This window comes from Zingiber officinale, chromosome 2A (assembly GCF_018446385.1).
Source record: "Zingiber officinale cultivar Zhangliang chromosome 2A, Zo_v1.1, whole genome shotgun sequence".
Lineage (NCBI taxonomy): Eukaryota > Viridiplantae > Streptophyta > Magnoliopsida > Zingiberales > Zingiberaceae > Zingiber > Zingiber officinale.
This window is the reverse complement of record NC_055988.1, coordinates 89,369,662-89,388,853: the sequence shown is the minus strand read 5'-3', so window position 1 is coordinate 89,388,853 and position 19,192 is coordinate 89,369,662. Positions and strand designations below refer to the sequence as shown.

Genomic DNA, 19,192 nt, shown 5'->3' with positions numbered 1-19,192 from the left:
AAACAATAATATCGACTATAAAAAGATACTTTTAATTTGATATTATATCACAGAAGTATATTAAAAAAAGAGGCTCCTGGTCTTATTGTATGCTCTCTATTTATAATAAAAATTTATAAAATCAAAATTTGAACTCAAAATGGTAAAGCCATAATAGGAAATTCAAAATTTTCACAATAATTTTTTTTTTAAACCCCATAACTAATCAGTACAAAACTTAACTTTTGATGTTCTAATATTTTACATAATCTATATTATCCAGCATATAAATAGTTTGTAAATTAAAATATATATATATATACAATTTCTATAATTTAACAGTGTTAGAATTTAATTTTTTTTGAAGAAATATTATAAAAAAAATTAAAGCTTTTAGTTAAATAAAATTTTGATTATTTTGTGTGTTGTATACATATTTACTGTACAATGAGTAAAAAAATAAAAGGTAATCTTTAGCCAGCATATTTTGTATGTTGAACTTTTGCCTTTAGGTCACACGAGACGACTAGGAAAGTTTTCCTTTCTAAGCGAAGATTCATTTAGGATAATAGCTTGAACTTTAGTCTCTAGGTCATGCGAGACAACTAGGAAAGTTTCCTTAATAAATATTTAATGGACTTGCCATCCCAAAATAAATCCAGGTAAAACAAAAAAACATATTTGCTGGTAGGCCACGGAGCTACTAAAGAAACAGAATAATCATATTCACTGTTTTTGATGTTAGCGTGAGAAAGGAACCAACAATAACGAAAAAAATTTCTCCCTTATTCCTTCTTTGTGTTTTCCCAGGCTGATATTGGTACTATGTCTAGCATCTGAACCTAGTTAAAGTAGAATACAATTTGAAGAGTTCTTCACTTGATATTCTTCAGGTTCTTGTTTACTTGTTGTATTGAGGAAACACTCTCATGTCATATATTTTCTATTTCCCATTATCTAGAAGAGTAGGGTGGGTCAGACTTGTTGTATTTGTTTTACATATATAGAACTTAATTATAAACGTGTCCAGCACCTTTGTGCTTTGGTTATGTGCTCTAATGGACTGATGCCTGAGTTTGAGACCCTATCAAAACCCTTCGACTCCTGGATTACCTAGATGTAGAATCCCACTGCCTTGCTTTTCTGCAGTGCTAAGCACATTCGGCATTTGACTGGTATATCCATGCCGAATAAAAATAATGTTTGATCCCCTTTGAAATCGGCGAAGGCTGGAGCATCGACGAGCTGGTTGAAATGCCGGCGAGAAGAAGACATCTAACAAGAAGCGTCCGTGAGTACATGGAGGAGGATGGAGGATGGGAAAAGAGCATTAGTAAACGGGCCGGGGGTTTCTAGCATAGCCACACTGACACTCAAGTTGGTGTGGTAAAGGAGAGACATGGCGGATGAACTATAACGGAATGCAAAGTTTTCACGAAGAGAATGCATATCTATACCTATAGGGTGAGACCATTTTCAGAATGAGAAATATCCCACCGTTGTATCATGAACATATTGTACAACCACATCACCCATAAGTTATAGTCATAGAATGACTACTATTGCACATGCTCTGACAATTATACGTGTAATATGTATGGGGACACAATCCGTACATTATGGGGGCATACGAGGCAAGCCCTGCTCACTTATTGGGCTCTCAAGGCCCAGAGCCCATCGAGAGAAGGTAAAAAGGGAAAGGAATGGAGTCCTGGAACTTGGCAAAAGTCGATCAACTAGACTCTCTGAGTTTGGCTGAGAGGAATGTATTGTTTTGTTGTGGGGAGCTAAGCCCTTGGGGTTGGGCATACCTGACCGACTAGCTTTGTTGCACTTGGACGAGAGGCATATGTTGTGTCGTGGGGAGTACAACGTTAACTTCTAGAGTCGAAGAAATCCAATCGGCTAGCCTCTCTAAGGTCGGCAGAGGGAATGTGTTGTTCTATTATGGGGAGCTGAGCCGTTGGGGTTGGGAATGTTCGACAATCTGCAGGAAATTTTGGAGAATTAGCTGAATTAAAATTACACCAAATCAAATTCAACTTATCTATCAAGATGACCTGAGCAGATAATCATAGATTGCCAGTGTAGACTGGTTTCTACCAAGTGCTGAGTGCAGACTGTAGAGCGGTTGAGTGTAGACTGTAGAGCGGTTGAGTGTAGAGTGCAGAGTAGCTGAGTGCATAGCACAGAGTGTAGAGCGGCTAAGTGCAGAGCGATCGAGTGCAGAACGCCAGAGTGTAGAGCGGCCGAGTGCAGAGTAGCTGAGTGCAGAACGGCTGAGTGTAGAACAGCCGAATGCAGAACGGTCGAGTGCAGAGCGCAGAGTGGTCAAGTGCAGAGTAGCCGAGTGCAGAGTGGCTGTGCGGCTGAGTGTAGAGCCGTCGAGTGACAAGGCAGTTGAGCGGCAGAGTGGGCGAGTGACAGAGTGGTTGAGCGACAGAACGACCGAGCAGCAGAGCGGGGCACAATAGCCGAGTGTAGAGCGTAGAGCGCAGAGAGATAGAGCGGCCAAGTGGTAGAGAGGCTGAGCAGCCAAGAGGTAGAGCGGCCTAGAGGCAGAGCTGCCTAGCGACAAAGCAACCTAGAGGTAGAACGAACAAGCACACCGAGGCCTTCGATGGAGACAGTTTTCTTGAAACAAATTCATCCCAGCTCCGACTGTGCTTTGAGATTTTCTCGGGTCGTCTATTTTCTAGGATATAACGGTTAATTGTGATACATACCAAGCACTGATGGTCATGGCAACTGAGAGGTACCCGACTGCTATTATGGGTACACCGTCGAGTAAAAGATACACGACAGAGAAGAGGAAGGGGAGACGTTGGTGGAGAGTTTTTTTGTGTGTACTTTACCAGTGGTCGCAACCTTCTTATATAGAAGCTCAGATCAATGGGAAATGCTTCATTACTTGTCAAGCTTTGAAATGACAATGTTTCATTTGATCGTTTACAAATTCTGTGTTAACCTTCAATTTAATGCATCAGTTACACACTTAAATAAGTAGCAAAATGATTTATGTGGCAAAATATTGGTTCATGATTTTTGTAGCAAAAGGTTCATTCTCTTAGGCAAATTTTTGTCCTAACTGGCCCAACATTCAGCGCACACAGGTCATGCTTGCACACTAGTCAATTTGGTTCAGTGCAATTTGTGCCCTAGATTTGCACCCCCCCTTCTCTGCGCATCCACGCATGAAAGAGAGCCTCTCCACATGCATTTGTTCACACCATCAATGCATGTGAATCAATATAAATCAACCAATATGATTTCAAACTCCCAATGTGAGATTAAAGTCCCATTTACAATAGAACTTCTTTCCTCTTTCTTTCCATCTCTTTTCCATTCACATTTCTAACAATCTCCCACATAAATGGAAATAGGGTATGTAATATCATTCAACAGTTGAGTCGAGTATAGGATAGGTAGGTTTTACCCTTTAAATCTTCCCTTGTGAAGATCTATTTACTTACTAGCTGACAGTAGACACAATGTCCTTGAACTGTTCTGTCATCTGTGTAAGCATTGACATATCTCACTTAAGACTCTTCCTGATATAACTCATTTCTCATGAGTGTATTCATTTTTGGTCATGAATACACCTCATTCTATGAGAAGTTTTAAGAATTATGCATCCAATTTTTTTCGAAGCGGTCTCACTTCTTTCTCATATAGGTGATCTTTTAAGAGTATTCCACAGTACTCTACTTAGATTATTAAAAGTTGTGTGCTCAACCTCCATCCTTCATTGATTCATTAGGTCATTCCTCCACAGTAAGCAATTTTGTCGATACAATTAGGTTGTTCCTTTGAACCTAGTTCTTGGGATATCCAGACTGCATAGGTTGGGTTTCCTTTGCACCAACAGTTCCCATCGACATCAAGCTCATCTCTCTCGGTGAGCTTGCAACTAACTCTCTGTTTAACCTTTGGTTAATAGATCTACAGATTATCCTTTTACTTCACATAGTCAATAGTAATAACTCTTATGAGAGTAGTTGTCTAATGATATTATGTCTACGACATATATGTTTAGACTTACTATTATATAGATGACTCTATATCTGGCTAATTACCGATTCACTATCATAATGTAAGAAAATTGATGGCATCCATTTTGTCCATGTTGGAACACCTTCTAAGAATTTTCTTAGTTATTCAAAGATTTCATCATGGATATGATTATTTCAATTTGCTTAAAAGATTTTCAAGAAATTACTGTACCTCTAAGAGTGAATATATATCCATTCATAAACTTAGGGGCTGCTTGTTTGGGGGGTTTGGAATGGGAATGAAACTAAACTTGTGCTTGGTTTGGGGAAATGAAGGTGGGACCCACGGATTCATTCCTCTAAATAGAGGAATGAGCCATTCCCCACTAATATGAGGGGTATGGGTATTATTTCCATTTCAATAATATTTGCAATCATTCCCATATCCTTTCCCATTCCCTTATCCGAACCAAGCGCCTCCTTAGAGTATTTTATGTATGATATCTAACTCACATCACTATATCCTTTGGTTACAGCAAGATATCTCATATAATGCAGTCCATATTCACAAGTATACATCAAATACCTTAATACTCTTATTATCCCTTTCCAGTGCTCAATGCTTGGATTACTCATATATCCATGCTGAATAAAAATAGTATTTCATCTCATCTAAAATCAGTGAAGTTTGGAGTTTCGATGAGCTAGTTGAAATATCAATGAGAAGAAGACCTCGAATAAGAAGTGTCTGTGAGTACATAGAGGAGAATGGGAAAAGAGCGTCAATAAGTGGGTCGGGGGCCACACTGACGCTCAAGTTAATACTGTAGAGGAGAGAAATGGTTCAGAAATGGAGGATGAACCATAACCGAATGCAGAGTTTTCATGAAGAGAAAGTACGTCTGCACCTATGGGGTGAGACCCTTTGTATAACATATCATTCCCACATTAATTAGACATCTTATCGGAGTAAGAAACATTCCATCGTTGTATCTTGAACGTATTGTATAGTCACATCACCCATACACTGTAGCCATAGAATGATTACTATTGCACATGCTCTAACAATTATACATGTGAAATGTATCACATGTATAGGACATAATCCGTACATTTTGGGGGCCTACGAGGCAGACCACATTTGCTTATTTGGCTCTCATGGCATATGACCCATTAATAGAAGGTGAAAAGTGAAAGGAACAGAGTCTTGGAACTTGGCAAAAGTTGATCGGCTAGCCTCTTTGAGTTCAATAGAGAGGAATGTATTTTTTTGTTGTGGGGAGATAACTCCTGGGATTGGGGGTACCCGACCAAGTAGCTTTGTCTCTCTTGGCTGAAAGACATATGTTGTGTCATGGGCAGCAGAGCTCCTAGAGTCGGGGAAATTCAACCGGCTAGCCTCTTTGAGGTTGGTACAGCTAAATGTGTTGTTTCGTTCTGGGGAGCTAAGCCCCTGGGGTTGGTAACACTACAACAAAAACTGCAAACGACAACGGATATTATCCGTTGTCGTAGGGTCAAAAATCCGTTGTAACTGAAGGTGTTGTAGAATGTATTGTCCTACGACAACGGTTTTGAATTCGTTGTCTTTGTAGACATTTGACAACGGTTTTTATCCGTTGTTGTTTATATGCTCAAAATTTATTTATGAAGGATACGACAACATTTTAAAACCGTTGTGGTAGATAATTTCAACAACAAATATAAACCGTTGTGGTAGACCCTTTTTACAACAGATATAAACTATTGTGGTAGATAATATTTACTCGTTTTGTATTTTACAATAGTTATAAACTGTTGTAATATAATTTTAATATGCTTTTACAACTGATAAAACCATTGTCTTTTATCACTTTTCACAAAAAAAAAAACCGTTGTGGTTTACGTATTTTTTACAACGTTTCTAACCGTTGTCTTTAATGTTCATGTTGTAACGTGATAATACCAAACAACAATTATATTTTTAATATAAGCAAACCACCAATACAAAACATACAAAATGAGTTGTATTCATCAAATTTAGTAGTATCAAACCATAAATCACATGTTTTCCATTACTGTTCTTCATATGACTTTTACACATTAGCAAGGCAATTTATAACCTAACAAAGCTCACTCCTTGCATCCAAAATCTCAAGCCTCACGAATTGCCCGAGTTACATCCTGCAAGAGCAAAATTAAACAAAACTTATCAAAGAAAAGTATAAAATATAAGAAAAAAGATAATTGTAGTAAGTACTGCTTGAACTATAACTATAGAATAAACATTTTACATACCTCTAATACCTGGACATGAGAGAAGGATTTCCAGAATTCCAGGACAACACTCAATGTCTACAAAACGGAAGAGAAAATTCTACATAAAATATAAAGCAATTCCAGGACAACACTCAATTCCTGTGGAATAACCGAAAAGTGAATCCAAGAGCAAGGCAGTTCAGCATAGCATCAAGGGAAAACAGCATGGTTCCTTGGTTTAAACAAGTTCAAATGGAGCAGAAGTCTCGAATTGGATTAGTCATTTGAGGAGAAGTGTCTATACATCACTAAAACTAGTAGTACGATGTCACCAAGAACACTTATGAGAAACCGGGATGAAATAGATAAGGATTTAGATATTTGGCCTTAGCATCACCAAATAGCTGCATTGAAGCTTCGAGACTCATCGTTGTAAGATAGTTACATCCTAGTGAAAACTGTTAGATGATAGTTCTCAGAGCCATAAGACTTGTGCTAGAATCATGGACTAGATGGTAGTAAGGCAGATGCCATAGTCCAATAAGCTTCCTAAAACAAACAATAACATGTGAAATGAAGCATTCATAAACAAAAATAGAACAAAAAAGTATGCACATTAAAGCACCTGAATGGCTTGCATACGGTCTGTTGTGACCTCATCTGCAAATAGATCAAGAGCTTTCCCATTCTTTTTGAGTGTAATGAATCCCATTTTATCTTTGAGAGAGAAAGACCTTTCATTTGAAGGACTACAAGGAATTGTTTCAACAAAATGAATGATTGATCATGAATGCCATATAAACACAAAAGTGTGCAAGAAACAATTTTAACAGGAGTCACTACATGTAAGAAAGTTTGATATTGAGGTGAAAGACTTACAATTGGTAAAATTTGTTTGCCATCATGTCATGAATGTTTCTTATAAACTGCACAAGAGAGACAGATTATTCACATTACTTGCATCTTGTGTACTGAATTATAGTAAAACAACATAACAAAGGACAATGAACATTATAATCATTTCAAAAAATTTATGGGATATAAACTAGACTCCGCATTTTTTAAACTAGTTAATCATATGACACTTATGCAAGTAATATACATGATTAAACTTACACCACAACGATATTGGAAAAAAAAGCATACATCTTCTACCTTCAATGCCATGTATGCATCTTCCATGGCACGTCGTCTAAATATGAAGTCAGCTCGTCGTAAGTCGGCCTGGTCAAACTCAAAATGTTTTGAAGAAAATTATACAGTTATAATTAGATGTAAAATAAATATATCAAAAGACACTTTAACAGGGTTGTTATGGTCATCAATAACAACTTCCACAAACTCCATAGTCACACAGTCACGTAATTTCTTCCATTAACTCATAAAAGAAACTATAATCCACACTTGATATCCAATATACACATAATATTATGGACAATAATTAACTTGCAATATTATGAGAAAACAAGCAGAATATTAGCTCAGCAACCAAAACTAAACTATTTCATATATTCCTTGGACGCAATCTACAATGGAGTATGTAGCACATTTCAACAAACACTTTGGTAGCTTGTTAAAGTTTTATTCAGTAACCATTCCTCCAAAAAAAATTTAAAATTATAAAGGCTGGTCATCAGTTTTTTTTTTTTTTTGCCTACATGTTGTGTTTTCCCTCCCTCTTCCACTCTGATTTAATACCCTTCCATTCCTCACATTTAAAAAAGATTTCAAATGGCTGTGAAATACATCTACCCTATCAAGTTTGGTTCAAAACACTTGCCAGATGATTGCTTCATTCTTATGAAGCCACTGTAGTTTCATTCTGAATGGAATTTCCTTTTAGATTGAGAAATAATACAATAATCTTCATTCCAGAATATTGAATATAGAGGATCTTCTTTACAACTCAAAATAAAATTTGATGATGGTTTTTCCAAATAAATAATGAAGGAAAAAGTAGAAAATCACGACTAAAGAAACTGAATAATTGCTGTTAAATACTACAGAAAAAGAGAAACCTCTAAGGCCCCATCACTCCAATGCTGATCTGCTACTCTCTTCAGATCAGATTGAGCCCTGTCCTTCAAGATATGCATGAATAAATCAAGCCATGCAGATAAAAAAGAGATTTTTGGCTAAAATTGGAAAAGCTAAGCTAGAAAACATACAGTGGCTAAATGCTTCAACCGAGCAGCCTTTTCCTTAACACCAAGGTCAATCTTCCTTGTGTCCTCCCTTGCACGAGCTTCCACATTACATAAATGTTAGCACTTCAAAAATATTGAAGGAACTCTAAAGAACAAGTGAAAACTCTATTATATTCAGATAAAGTATAGACTAAAGAAGATGTTATACCATCAAGCTTAAGAAATCCAAGTCGAAGAACAGCAGCATCTTGGCGTGCCCGATCATTTAGTCTTGTTATGCCACTAGTGCATAAAAATTCCATGGAAAAATATCACCAAAGCAAAACAATAATAAACAAGCGAAAAGATGATATCAAAACAAATGGCGACATAGTCAAAAGGTTGCACAGAAATGTAGTCTGACCATACATCTATGACCATTTGAATTAGCAATTTAGTTATGAGTAAGCTAATTAATTAAACTGGAGACTACAAAAGAAGTTTAATTGTAAAAAAACACATGAAAGAAAAAAAAAAAGAGAATCTAGAGTATACCATATCGATCACATTTCACTCAGAATAACAACAATGAATTATTTCATAGTTTCTTAAAGCCAATGGTCTTTCTCAAAGATGTTGATCCGGTATAATGTGATACATTTGAGAATGAGCTTATAAATCCACTTCGGCCAGTAACTGTTATTTTGCAAGAAATCTTGCCAGCCATATTTGCAACTAGTTGATGCAACTATACAACTTATTAAGAATTAATTAAACAGAGCGTCAACATTTATCCAATCTTCTGCAGCAAGCTTTCAGGCATATGTTGCTGAACCTTCACACATGCTGATGACCTGAAGAGTGTTAAGTTCCATATGAGCATCTCTATCAAATTATATGGTATGAGTATAAAATCATGTTAATATGTAAATTAGTACATGTAAGCACATACTACATTATCATAATTTGCACATAGCACAGGCTTCTCCTTGAGGAAAAAGGAGCTGCTCTTGGCACAAGTTCCATGCCAACATGCTAACAATCATGAGTTGGAATTACATAAATGTATCTTTTCTCTTTAAAGGAACCCTAAAAATCTCATCAATCCAAGAGAAACTAAAGATATGGGGAAAAAGACAAAGGGAAATTATAAATCGACCCCAAATACATAAAAATACCATCTTTTGATGGTAGACGAGTCGCAAGCCCCAAAATAACACAAATCATGCCGAAAAAGAATGTTGCACGCCCGAATCGTGAACACTGAAGCACAAGGAAAGCAGATCCAGCCCTCCCAGACTAGACATCAGCAGAACTAGGATGAAACCCAAGAAACAAGACAAAAAATGGGAGCAAAGCGCGAGTAAAACCACACCTTGTGTCAAGTTTAGACCTTAAGATCGCTAGACATGCAGTGAGCAAGGGTTCCAACTCTTACATTGCAGTCCACATCTCACCATGCAACATAGAGAGAGCGAAGTGGGGGGATGGGAAAGGGAATGAAAAATTTCTTAGGGTTCGAGAATGCGAACGGGAAACACAGCGCTAAAAAGATTTTCGGAGAGAGGGAAAGCAAAACTGCAGGGGGAAAATGACGAAACGAATAAAGTCAAAGACAACGGTTTTATCAAAACTGTTGTCGTAGCCCCTAAAAACGCGCTTAAAGACAACAGTTTTATAAACCGTTGTAAAAAGTGTTGTTGTTTTAAAAAAAAGTTGCTCAATGACAACAGTTTTCACAAAACCGTTGTCTTTTATATTTAATGGGGAGTTCAAAGACAACGGTTTTGGCAAAAACCGTTGTCTTTGAGTGCATACGCAATGCTTTCTCTTAAAACTGTTGTCGTAGGGGTGTTGTCTTTTAACATTTTTGTTGTAGTGTAAAATCCGATCGGCTAGCCTCTCTGCGATCGGCAAAGTGGAATGTGTTATTTTGCCATGGTGATTTGAGCCCTTGGGGTGGGGGATACCCGACCAGCTAGCCTCTCTATGCTTGGCCAAGAGGCATATGTTGTGTTGTGGGGAGCTGAGTCCCAGGGGTCAAGAAAATCCGATCGGCTAGCCTATCTGTGGTCGGCAAAGCAGAATGTGTTATTTTATTGTGGAGAACTGAGCCCCTAGGGTCGAACTGCTGGCCTATCTGCACTTGGTCGAGAGGCATATGCTATATTGTGTGGACCTAAGCTCCTAGGGTCGGAGAAATCAGATCAGCTAGCCTCTCTGCGGTTGACAGAGCAGAATGATAATAGATGAGGGACTAAAGGTTCTACACATACAAGATCTACATCCAACAACCGAATCCAATAAATCTAACTTAGATCACTTTAAAGGATTCAGATCGTATTCACATATGCAACTTACAAATAAGCCCACCTAATAGGGATAATTATATCCAACAATCTCTTACTTGGGCTATATGTGAGTTGTATGTGGAATACAACTAAAACTTTAGTTGATATCAAATTTTATGGGTACAGAATACCCCTATAAACAATCAAGTCCATTAATTTCATTAGTATAGGACTAAAGAGGTCATAGCTACTGTATATAATTATAACAAGACCTAACAATAATTACAATACCAATGTCATTAATGACATATATTAAGATATAGATGTGTAGAGTGAAAATTAAATGAAATATGATCAGTACATGTCTGATCCAGTGGTAAGGAGGGGCCCAGTCAGTGGAGAAGTCAATGACACGTGGAAGGTCAAAGCTAGGGCGGTCAACGTCTCGGGGTCGGTCGACTGGCCGACCCACTTGCCCGAACGGCACAGCAGGCACCCAAGCCGGCGCTACGACAACTCGGCTAGATGCCAAGTTTTCGATGCTCAAAAGGCTGAAGCATGGCTGAGATGCGAGCCGAGCGGTCATCCCGCTCAACCGAATGGCGGACACCGCCCCAGCCAAGCATGCCAGCTCCCTTGCTCGGCGATACAGAGCCGAGATACCTGACTACATGCCGAGCGGCTCACCCGCTCGGCTCGGCTACTACACCAATCGAGCAACATGCCCGCCTAGTGACTCTCCCACTCGACCCAGTAACGGACAGGGGGAGTAGCTGGGGATATCTTCCTAGGGACTAGTATCGCCGACAGACAACATGGCTAGTGGCATGGTCAGACAGAGAATCGTATGGTAGAAGCTTCCACTGTCACCTCAGGGATATGCTCGGGCTATTGAGGTATGACATCAGACATGCTTTTCCGACACACCCTTTCTAGGTATACTTTGAGGAGCGTGCATGTCTCGAGAAGCGTGCACATGCCTTCCGGGAGCCCTATATAAGGACCCCCAGACTTTGACGGAGGTATGCTTAATCATCTACTGTAGCTACAGTTCTCATTTCCTTCTTGCTCTCTTGCTGCCGAAGATTTGACTTGAGCGTCGGAGAGTCATTGCCGGGAACCCCTTCCCAGCTCGATTTTGTCTTATAGGCTCTCATAAGCGGGAGGTCCACATCAGTGGAAGATCCACCCGTTCAGCGTCTTCAACCAGTCAGCAAGAGCGCCACATCCCCAGCATTCACCACCTCAACTCAGACATAATCAAATTTGGCGTCGTTTATGGGAACACACCTGAATCCGAGCCAAGCTGATGGAAGACGCTGGACGACCTCACACTGTGACGCTCTCCCAGGAGGAACTCGATGCGCTTATACAAGCGCGGGCAGCCAAGATAGTGGAACAGTAGCAGAAGACGCTAGCCAAGCGGCTAACGCAGCAAGAGACCTCGGCGTCTGGTGGCCGAGCGACGCATGAAGACCGACCGGAACAACTCTCTACATGGGCACAGAACAAGGGCTAGACCGGCACATCGGGAGGCATGTCACCTGCCCCAATTCCATTGCACCAGGTTTTGTTCCAGACACCCTCCGAGATTGCACAAGCTAACCAAGATTGGGGGTCTTCATTAGACGAAGTGCCCGCTCGGGCGCAAAGAAAGGCAAAGCGCCCCGAGCTGACTTGTCTCCCGAACCGATCAACCGCCAATTCTCCGAGGTCATTCTACAAGACCCGCTTCCGAGGCACTATGCCCCTCTAGCGATTAGAGAATACAGTGGCACGACCGACCCAGACGACCACTTCAGTAAGTTCGATAACACTGCCACCCTCCATCAGTATACAGATGGATTCAAGTGTCGAGTTTTCCTCACTACCTTATTTGGCTTGGCACAACGTTGGTTTCGGAGGTTGCCGGACGGATTGATTTGGAGTTTCAAGGACTTCCAAACGGCTTTCCTCCACCACTTCGCGAGCAGCAGGCGCTATCAGAAGACTAGCGTCAACTTGTTCTCCATGAAGCAGCGGCCAAGAGAGACTCTTCGAGCCTACATTCAATGCTTCAAGCAGGTAGCCATGGGCATCCCGACGGTCTCGTCCGAGACCGTGATGCACGCCTTCACCCAAGGCCTCGTCGATGGGGACTTCTTCCGCTGCTCATCAGGAAGCTGCCTCGAGACTACGACCTCATGCTGAAGAAGGCAAGTGAGTATATCAACGTGGAAGAAGCTCAAGCGGCCAGAAGGAAGGAAATGTCGTTAGAACCATCAGCACCGACCGAGTGAAGGTCGCTGAGCAGCCACCAGCCACCAGCCACCAAGAGGGCCCAGAGCCGAGGGAGCCTGACCGCATCACGAAGTAAGGCTGCACATCGTCTAGCATGTGGTTTCCAAACGACCGAGGCCAAAGGGAAAGGTATGGACTCTTATATTCTGTACCTTCCATCAGTCAGCAACCCACAACACCCGCGACTGTCGAGGGATCCCTGCGGTCGCTCAACCGACCCCCAGAAGTTATCTCCCACAATCGCCTTCCCCTGACTTGTGATATAGGCGGTCGAATGCCGGACGACAAGAGGAAACTAGGCGATCACCCGAGCGGCAGCATCACCATCAACATCAGAGCCACGACCAACCCCGAGCCTCATCTGAGCGAGGCAGGCAGTCCGCTCAGAAGGACAAGAACCGAAGCAACGCCGCTTGAAGGGAGATCAACATCCTAGTTGGCAGACCAACTAGTGGAGACTCCAACCGGGCACGAAAATCATACGCTCGGCGCCTGGAGATTCACGTCGTCGGCTGCAGTCAAGAGAGGGTGAGCGGACCCAAGATCAGCTTCGGTCCCAAGGATCTCGAGGGAATCGAAGTGTCGCACGATGATGCCCTCATCATCCGAGCGGTAATTTCCAACTACACAATTCACCACATATTTATTGACACAAGGAGCTCGGTCAACATCATCTTAAAGAAGGCGTTCGACCAGCTACAGATCGACCGGGCCGAGTTGCTACCGATGACAACCCCTTTGTATGGGTTCACTGGCAACAAGGCCCAGCTGATTAGTCAGACAAGGTTGGCCATATCACTCGGAGAAGAGCCACTCCAGAGGACCAGGAATACCACCTTCATCGTCGTGGATGCCCCATCGGCCTACAACGTCATTCTGGGTCGGTCGACCCTCAACGAATTCCGGGCGATGGTCTCCACATATTGCCAGAAGATCAAGTTCCCTGTGGAGGATCGGGTCGGGGAAGTCAAAGGAGATCAACTGGCTGCTCGGCGTTGCTACGTCGAGATGGTGAAGATAGAGGCTAAGTCCGCTCGGGAAACCCCCCGACTTGAGGTAAACGCCATAACCGAGAAGCCTCCTACTTTAGTTTATGAAGAGAAAGAAGAAGTGCAGATACACCCCGGTCAGCCGAAAGCAACGACCTTCATAGCGTCCGACCTACAAGCTGAGTAGAAGGCCGAGTTAATTAGATGCTTTCAGCAAAATCATGACGTCTTCACATGGTCCACGCATGAACTGCCCGACATTTCCCTGAGCATCACGCAGCATAAACTTCACGTCCGACCAGACGCTAGGCCGATGAAGCAGAGGAAGAGGGACTTCACCGCCGAACAGAATCAGATCATCCGAGCTGAAGTCAAGAAGCTACTGGAAGCCGACCACATCCGAGAGGTCCAGTTCCCGAGCTGGCTTGCGAATGTGGTGCTGGTCTCAAAGCCCGACAACAAGTGGAGGGTCTGCATCAACTTTTGGGACCTCAACAAGGCATGCCCAAAAGACTTCTACCCACTGTTGAGGATCGACCAGATGGTGGACTCCATAGCTGGGTGCAAGCTGATATGCATGCTTGACGCATATCAGGGGTATCATCAAGTACCGCTCGCCCGAGAGGATCAAGAGAAGGTGAGCTTCATCATGGCGGATGACACCTATTACTACAACGTAATGCCGTTCGGACTGAAAAATGCTGGGGCTACCTACCAGCGGCTCATGAACAGGGTGTTCCGGAAGCAGATCGGATGGAACATGGAGGTATATGTTAACGACATACTTATTAAGTCCCTCCGAGCGGATGACCTCTGTGCAAATATTGATAAGACATGCCAAACACTCCGGACGTACGGGATCAAGCTGAACCTGAGCAAGTGTCTGTTCAGCTCAAAGAGCGGGCGATTCCTTGGCTACATCGTCACCGAGCGGGGCATTGAGGCAAACCCTAGCAAGGTACAGGCGCTGCAAGACATGCCACCTCTGAGAAATTTGAAGGAAGCTCAACGCCTCACCGGTCGGATCATCACTGCATTGTCTCGGTACATCTCCAAGTCATCCGACCGGAGCCTGCCTTTCTTCAAGATACTGCGTCGGGCCACCAAGTTCCAGTGGGACAAGGAATGCGACCGGACGTTCGAGGAGCTCAAAGTATATATGAATTCCTTGCTTGTATTAGCAAAGCCAACTGCCGGCGAGCCGCTCTGCATCTATTTGTCCTCGACCGAGCACACTGTCGGCTCAGCGTTGGTGTAGCAGAACGACGGAGAACAACCAGTGTACTTTCTTAGCCATATTTTAAAAGATGCTGAATCCCGCTACATTGGTCTTGAGAAGCTTGCCTTCGCGTTAGTGCTCGCTGCTCGGAGGCTCCGCCCATATTTCCTCACGCACAAAATCATAGTGATGACCAACAGTCCTCTGGGAAGAGTCCTCCTCAATCCTGAAGCATCCGGACGGCTGATCAAGTGGACAACGGAACTCAGCGAATTCGACATCCAGTACCAGCCCCGAACGACTATTAAAGCACAATCCTTGGCAGACTTTGTCACTGAAGTACAGAATCCCGAGCCTGAGGTAACTTGGAGGATATATGTGGATGGGTCATCCACTAGTTAAGGAAGTGGGATCGGTATACTGCCGATCTTCCCCCAGGAAGAGCGGATGCATCTGTCCATTCAGTTGGATTATCGGGCAACCAATAATGAGGCCGAGTATGAGGCGCTCAAAGCTGTCTTGCAGGCTGCTCGGCACATCGGAGCCATCAGGGTGCTAATCCACTCAGATCCCCAATTAGCCGCTCAGCAGCTTTGTAACGCCCGCCCTTCCTACTAGTAGGGCGGGGTTACTTTACGAGGAACATACATGCATATTAAAATTTCTTTTCTAAAACAACAGAAGTACTTATTATATATATTCTTGTATACCTCTAAGTGAATGAGGTCATGAAATAAGTTTTCTATCATAAACATGAACAAGTGACAAGTAATTATGCAAATCATTAACATAAGATAGACATGGTTCATATCATGCATAAATAAAATATAAGCAGGTCTTTTCCTTAGCCAAGCCACTACCACACACATCTCTTGCCTCTCCTGCTGCTCCCTTAGTTCACCCATCCTTTGCCTTTATCTGCGGTACAAGGAAAGTAACTATAAGCACATAGGCTTAGTGAGATCCTTTCCTACTCACAAAAACCGTATATCATAGCATAATCGCATAAGCATATAACATGGAAACATAATCATCTAAACATCATATCATGTAAAAGAGCATCCTAACATATCATATTATAAGGTAAAATAGCATCATATCATATCATGTCATAAAGAAGCATCATGCTATATCATCTCATAAAATAAAGGAGCATCATATCATATCATATCTTGAAGAAACAACATGCTATATCATCTCATAAAATAAAAGAGCATCATATCATATCATGTCATAAAGAAACATCATGCTATATCATCTCATAACATATCACATATCATATCATAATTTATCATATCATATAAGTGTATGCAAGATGTCTTTCAAAAACATGCATCATGTCATGTGCAAAATGTCTTTTAAAGAAAACATATCATATAATACTTAAACATAATCTCAACATGAGGGCCCGGCTTGTACCACATACATATATAAATGCGCGCATCCTAAATAGATCCAAGGTAGCAAATCTTGAACCTACTAGGAACTAGGCCCGTTTCATAGACCATCGACCTAGGGGCATTTAGGAGCTCATCCCTTTTACTAAACCCGTTCATAGACCGTCGGCCTAGGGGCGCTTATGAAGCCCACCCTTGGTACAAGCCATACAAAGTAAAATAGCATGTCATAGTTACTTATCATATCATGAAGAGTGCTCTTAGTCCCAATTAATAGGGAAGCAACTCTTAGGTCTTTACTTATCATATCATGAAGAGTGCTCTTAGTCCCAAAAAGGGAAGCATCTCTTAGGCCTTTGCTTGTCATATCATAAAGAGTGCTCTTAGTCCCAACAAAGGCAAGCATCTCTTAGGCCTTTACTTGTCATATCATAAAGCATGCATACTTGAGCATATAACCCATTATAAAGTCATTATCATACATGATTCATAAGCATACATAAGTAAGCATAAAACATATCATAAGGAAGCATAATCATGCATGGAAATCATTGACTAGCACCTCTTAATTCATATCATAACATGTGAAACATATAGTGAATCATGATTGGGTCTCTAACCCTAATTCCAAAGAGTGACCGAAACATGCAAGGGGTTTTCCCTAGGTTACAAGCAACATAAAAGCATATAACCCTAAACCAACTTCATAATAATTATCATAAGAACATCATAAGCATGTTTAGTTTAGGTTCTAAGCTTCCTAGGTCTTTTAACTTGTTGTGGCCGAAACTTGTTAAGCATGTTTCTAGGTTACAAGCAACATAAAAGCATATAGACCCTAAACCAATTTCATAATAATTATCATAAGGAACATCATAAGCATATTTAGTTTAGGTTCTAAGCTTCCTAGGTCCTTTAATTGATTGTGACCGAAACTTGTTAAGCATGTACCTAGGTTACAAGCAACATAAAAACATGTAGACCCTAGACCAATTTCATAATAATTATCATAAGGAACATCATGAGTATATTTAGTTTAGGTTCTAAGCTTCCTAGGTCCTTTAATTGATTGTGGCCGAAACTTTAAGGAACATGAAACTAAGTCTAAGTAACCTACAAGCATAAGGACACCAAGCTAACTTCTTATCATATCATAAAGAAAATCATAAGCATGTTAGATTTGGTTTCAAGCTTCCTTAGGCCCTTAATCTCACTATGGCCGAAATCCTAAGTGAAGGTGTCTAGGTTTCTAACAACATATAAGCATAAGAATTTCATATCATATCATAAAGAAAACCATGAGAATATTATCTAGGTTTTAACAACATATGAGCATAAGAACTTCATATCATATCATAAAGAAAACCATGAGCATATTAGATTTAGTTTTAAGCTTTCCCAAGCCTTTAATCTCACCATGGCCGAAACCCTAAGTGAAGGTGACTAGGTTTTTAACAACATGTAAGCATAAGAATTTCATATCATATCATAAAGAAAACCATGAGAATATTATCTAGGTTTTTAACAACATATGAGCATAAGAACTTCATATCATATCATAAAGAAAACCATCAGCATATTAGATTTAGTTTTAAGCTTTCCCAAGCCTTTAATCTCACCATGGCCGAAACCCTAAGTGAAGGTGTCTAGGTTTTTAACAACATATAAGCATAAGAATTTCAGATCATATCATAAAGAAAATCATGAGCACATTAGATTTGGTTTTAAGCTTTCCTAAGCCTTTAATCTTACCATGGCCGAAAGTTTCAAGAAGAACCTTAGGTTTTTATTTTACACAATCTAAACTCATGGAAGACATATGAACAACTTGTACCACAGGTGAAGGGATACTCACAACTTGTTGCTTAGTTAAGAGAAAGTACTCTTGTGAAGAGGAAGAAGAAGCTTCTCTTCCTAGTTCTCCTTTTTTTTTCCTTCTCTTGCTTGTAAAGAGTAGATCTTGAGGTCTCCTTCTAGTGAATTAGTTTTCTTAGGGAGAAAACTTATCTTGAATCCGAAAATGGGAGAGGGAGGAGCTTTGGGTCTCGGTGGAGGAACAAGGAGAAAGAAGGAGGAGGAAGAGGAAGGAGGAAGAAGTAGCCAACATTTCTTTCCCTTTTCTTCTCTTATTCCTATTTATCCTTAATGAGGAAGTAAAAAGAAGGAGAATGTCTCAATTCATCCCCTTGACTCCTCTATTCCCTCACTCTCTCCATTCCCACGAAAATGGTAAGAGGAAGAAAAAGGCAATTTGTCTTTTTTGCTTGCTTCTTCTCTTAACCAAGAGGAAGAGGAGGAAAGCTACTTGATTTTCCCTTGCTCCCTTACTTAATCATACTCTTACCTTTAACTACAATTTTCATTCCTTGTTATTCATATATCATTCATAATTCTAGTGGTTATCATACACCAATTTAGCCTTATCTATTGTGAGAGGTTCAAAGTTCAAACCTTAACTCCTCTCTCTTTTTTATTTCTTTTTGGTTCTATTTCTATTTCCCTTTTATTCTAAACTAGAATACCCATATGTATAGCTTAAATAATTCGTGGGTGTTACAAGCTTACTGGGACATTCGAGTTAAGTAGCGCTCGGCTAAAGCTCAACGTAGAAGCCTTTGAGAAATTGAGGGCCAACTTCTAGGAGGTGGTTATACAGAAGATACCCCGAGCGGAAAACCAAG

The 19,192-nt window shown here is 40.9% G+C and overlaps 1 protein-coding gene across 1 annotated transcript; it reads right to left on the bottom strand.

The window, feature by feature from the left end:
• Positions 1–6,710: 6,710 nt before the first annotated feature.
• Positions 6,711–8,839, bottom strand: LOC122043788 (senescence-associated protein OSA15, chloroplastic-like). The gene is made up of 7 exons (XM_042604366.1): positions 8,565–8,839; positions 8,378–8,454; positions 8,228–8,290; positions 7,365–7,433; positions 7,089–7,135; positions 6,835–6,958; positions 6,711–6,758 (listed from the first exon to the last, which is right to left on the bottom strand). The coding sequence occupies exons 1-7, from the start codon at positions 8,656–8,658 to the stop codon at positions 6,711–6,713; spliced, it is 522 nt and encodes a 173-aa protein (XP_042460300.1). The 5' UTR covers positions 8,659–8,839.
• Positions 8,840–19,192: the final 10,353 nt, after the last annotated feature.

Bases quoted from the DNA above. Each gene is read 5' to 3' on its own strand.
- LOC122043788 (XM_042604366.1), bottom strand. From the start codon at position 8,658: ATGGAATTTTTATGCACTAGTGGCATAACAAGACTAAATGATCGGGCA. The intron at 8,455-8,564 runs GTATAACATCTT...GTAATGTGGAAG, and splicing joins TGGATTTCTTAAGCTTGATG to CTCGTGCAAGGGAGGACACA. The intron at 6,959-7,088 runs GTAAGTCTTTCA...AATTCCTTGTAG, and splicing joins GCAAACAAATTTTACCAATT to TCCTTCAAATGAAAGGTCTT.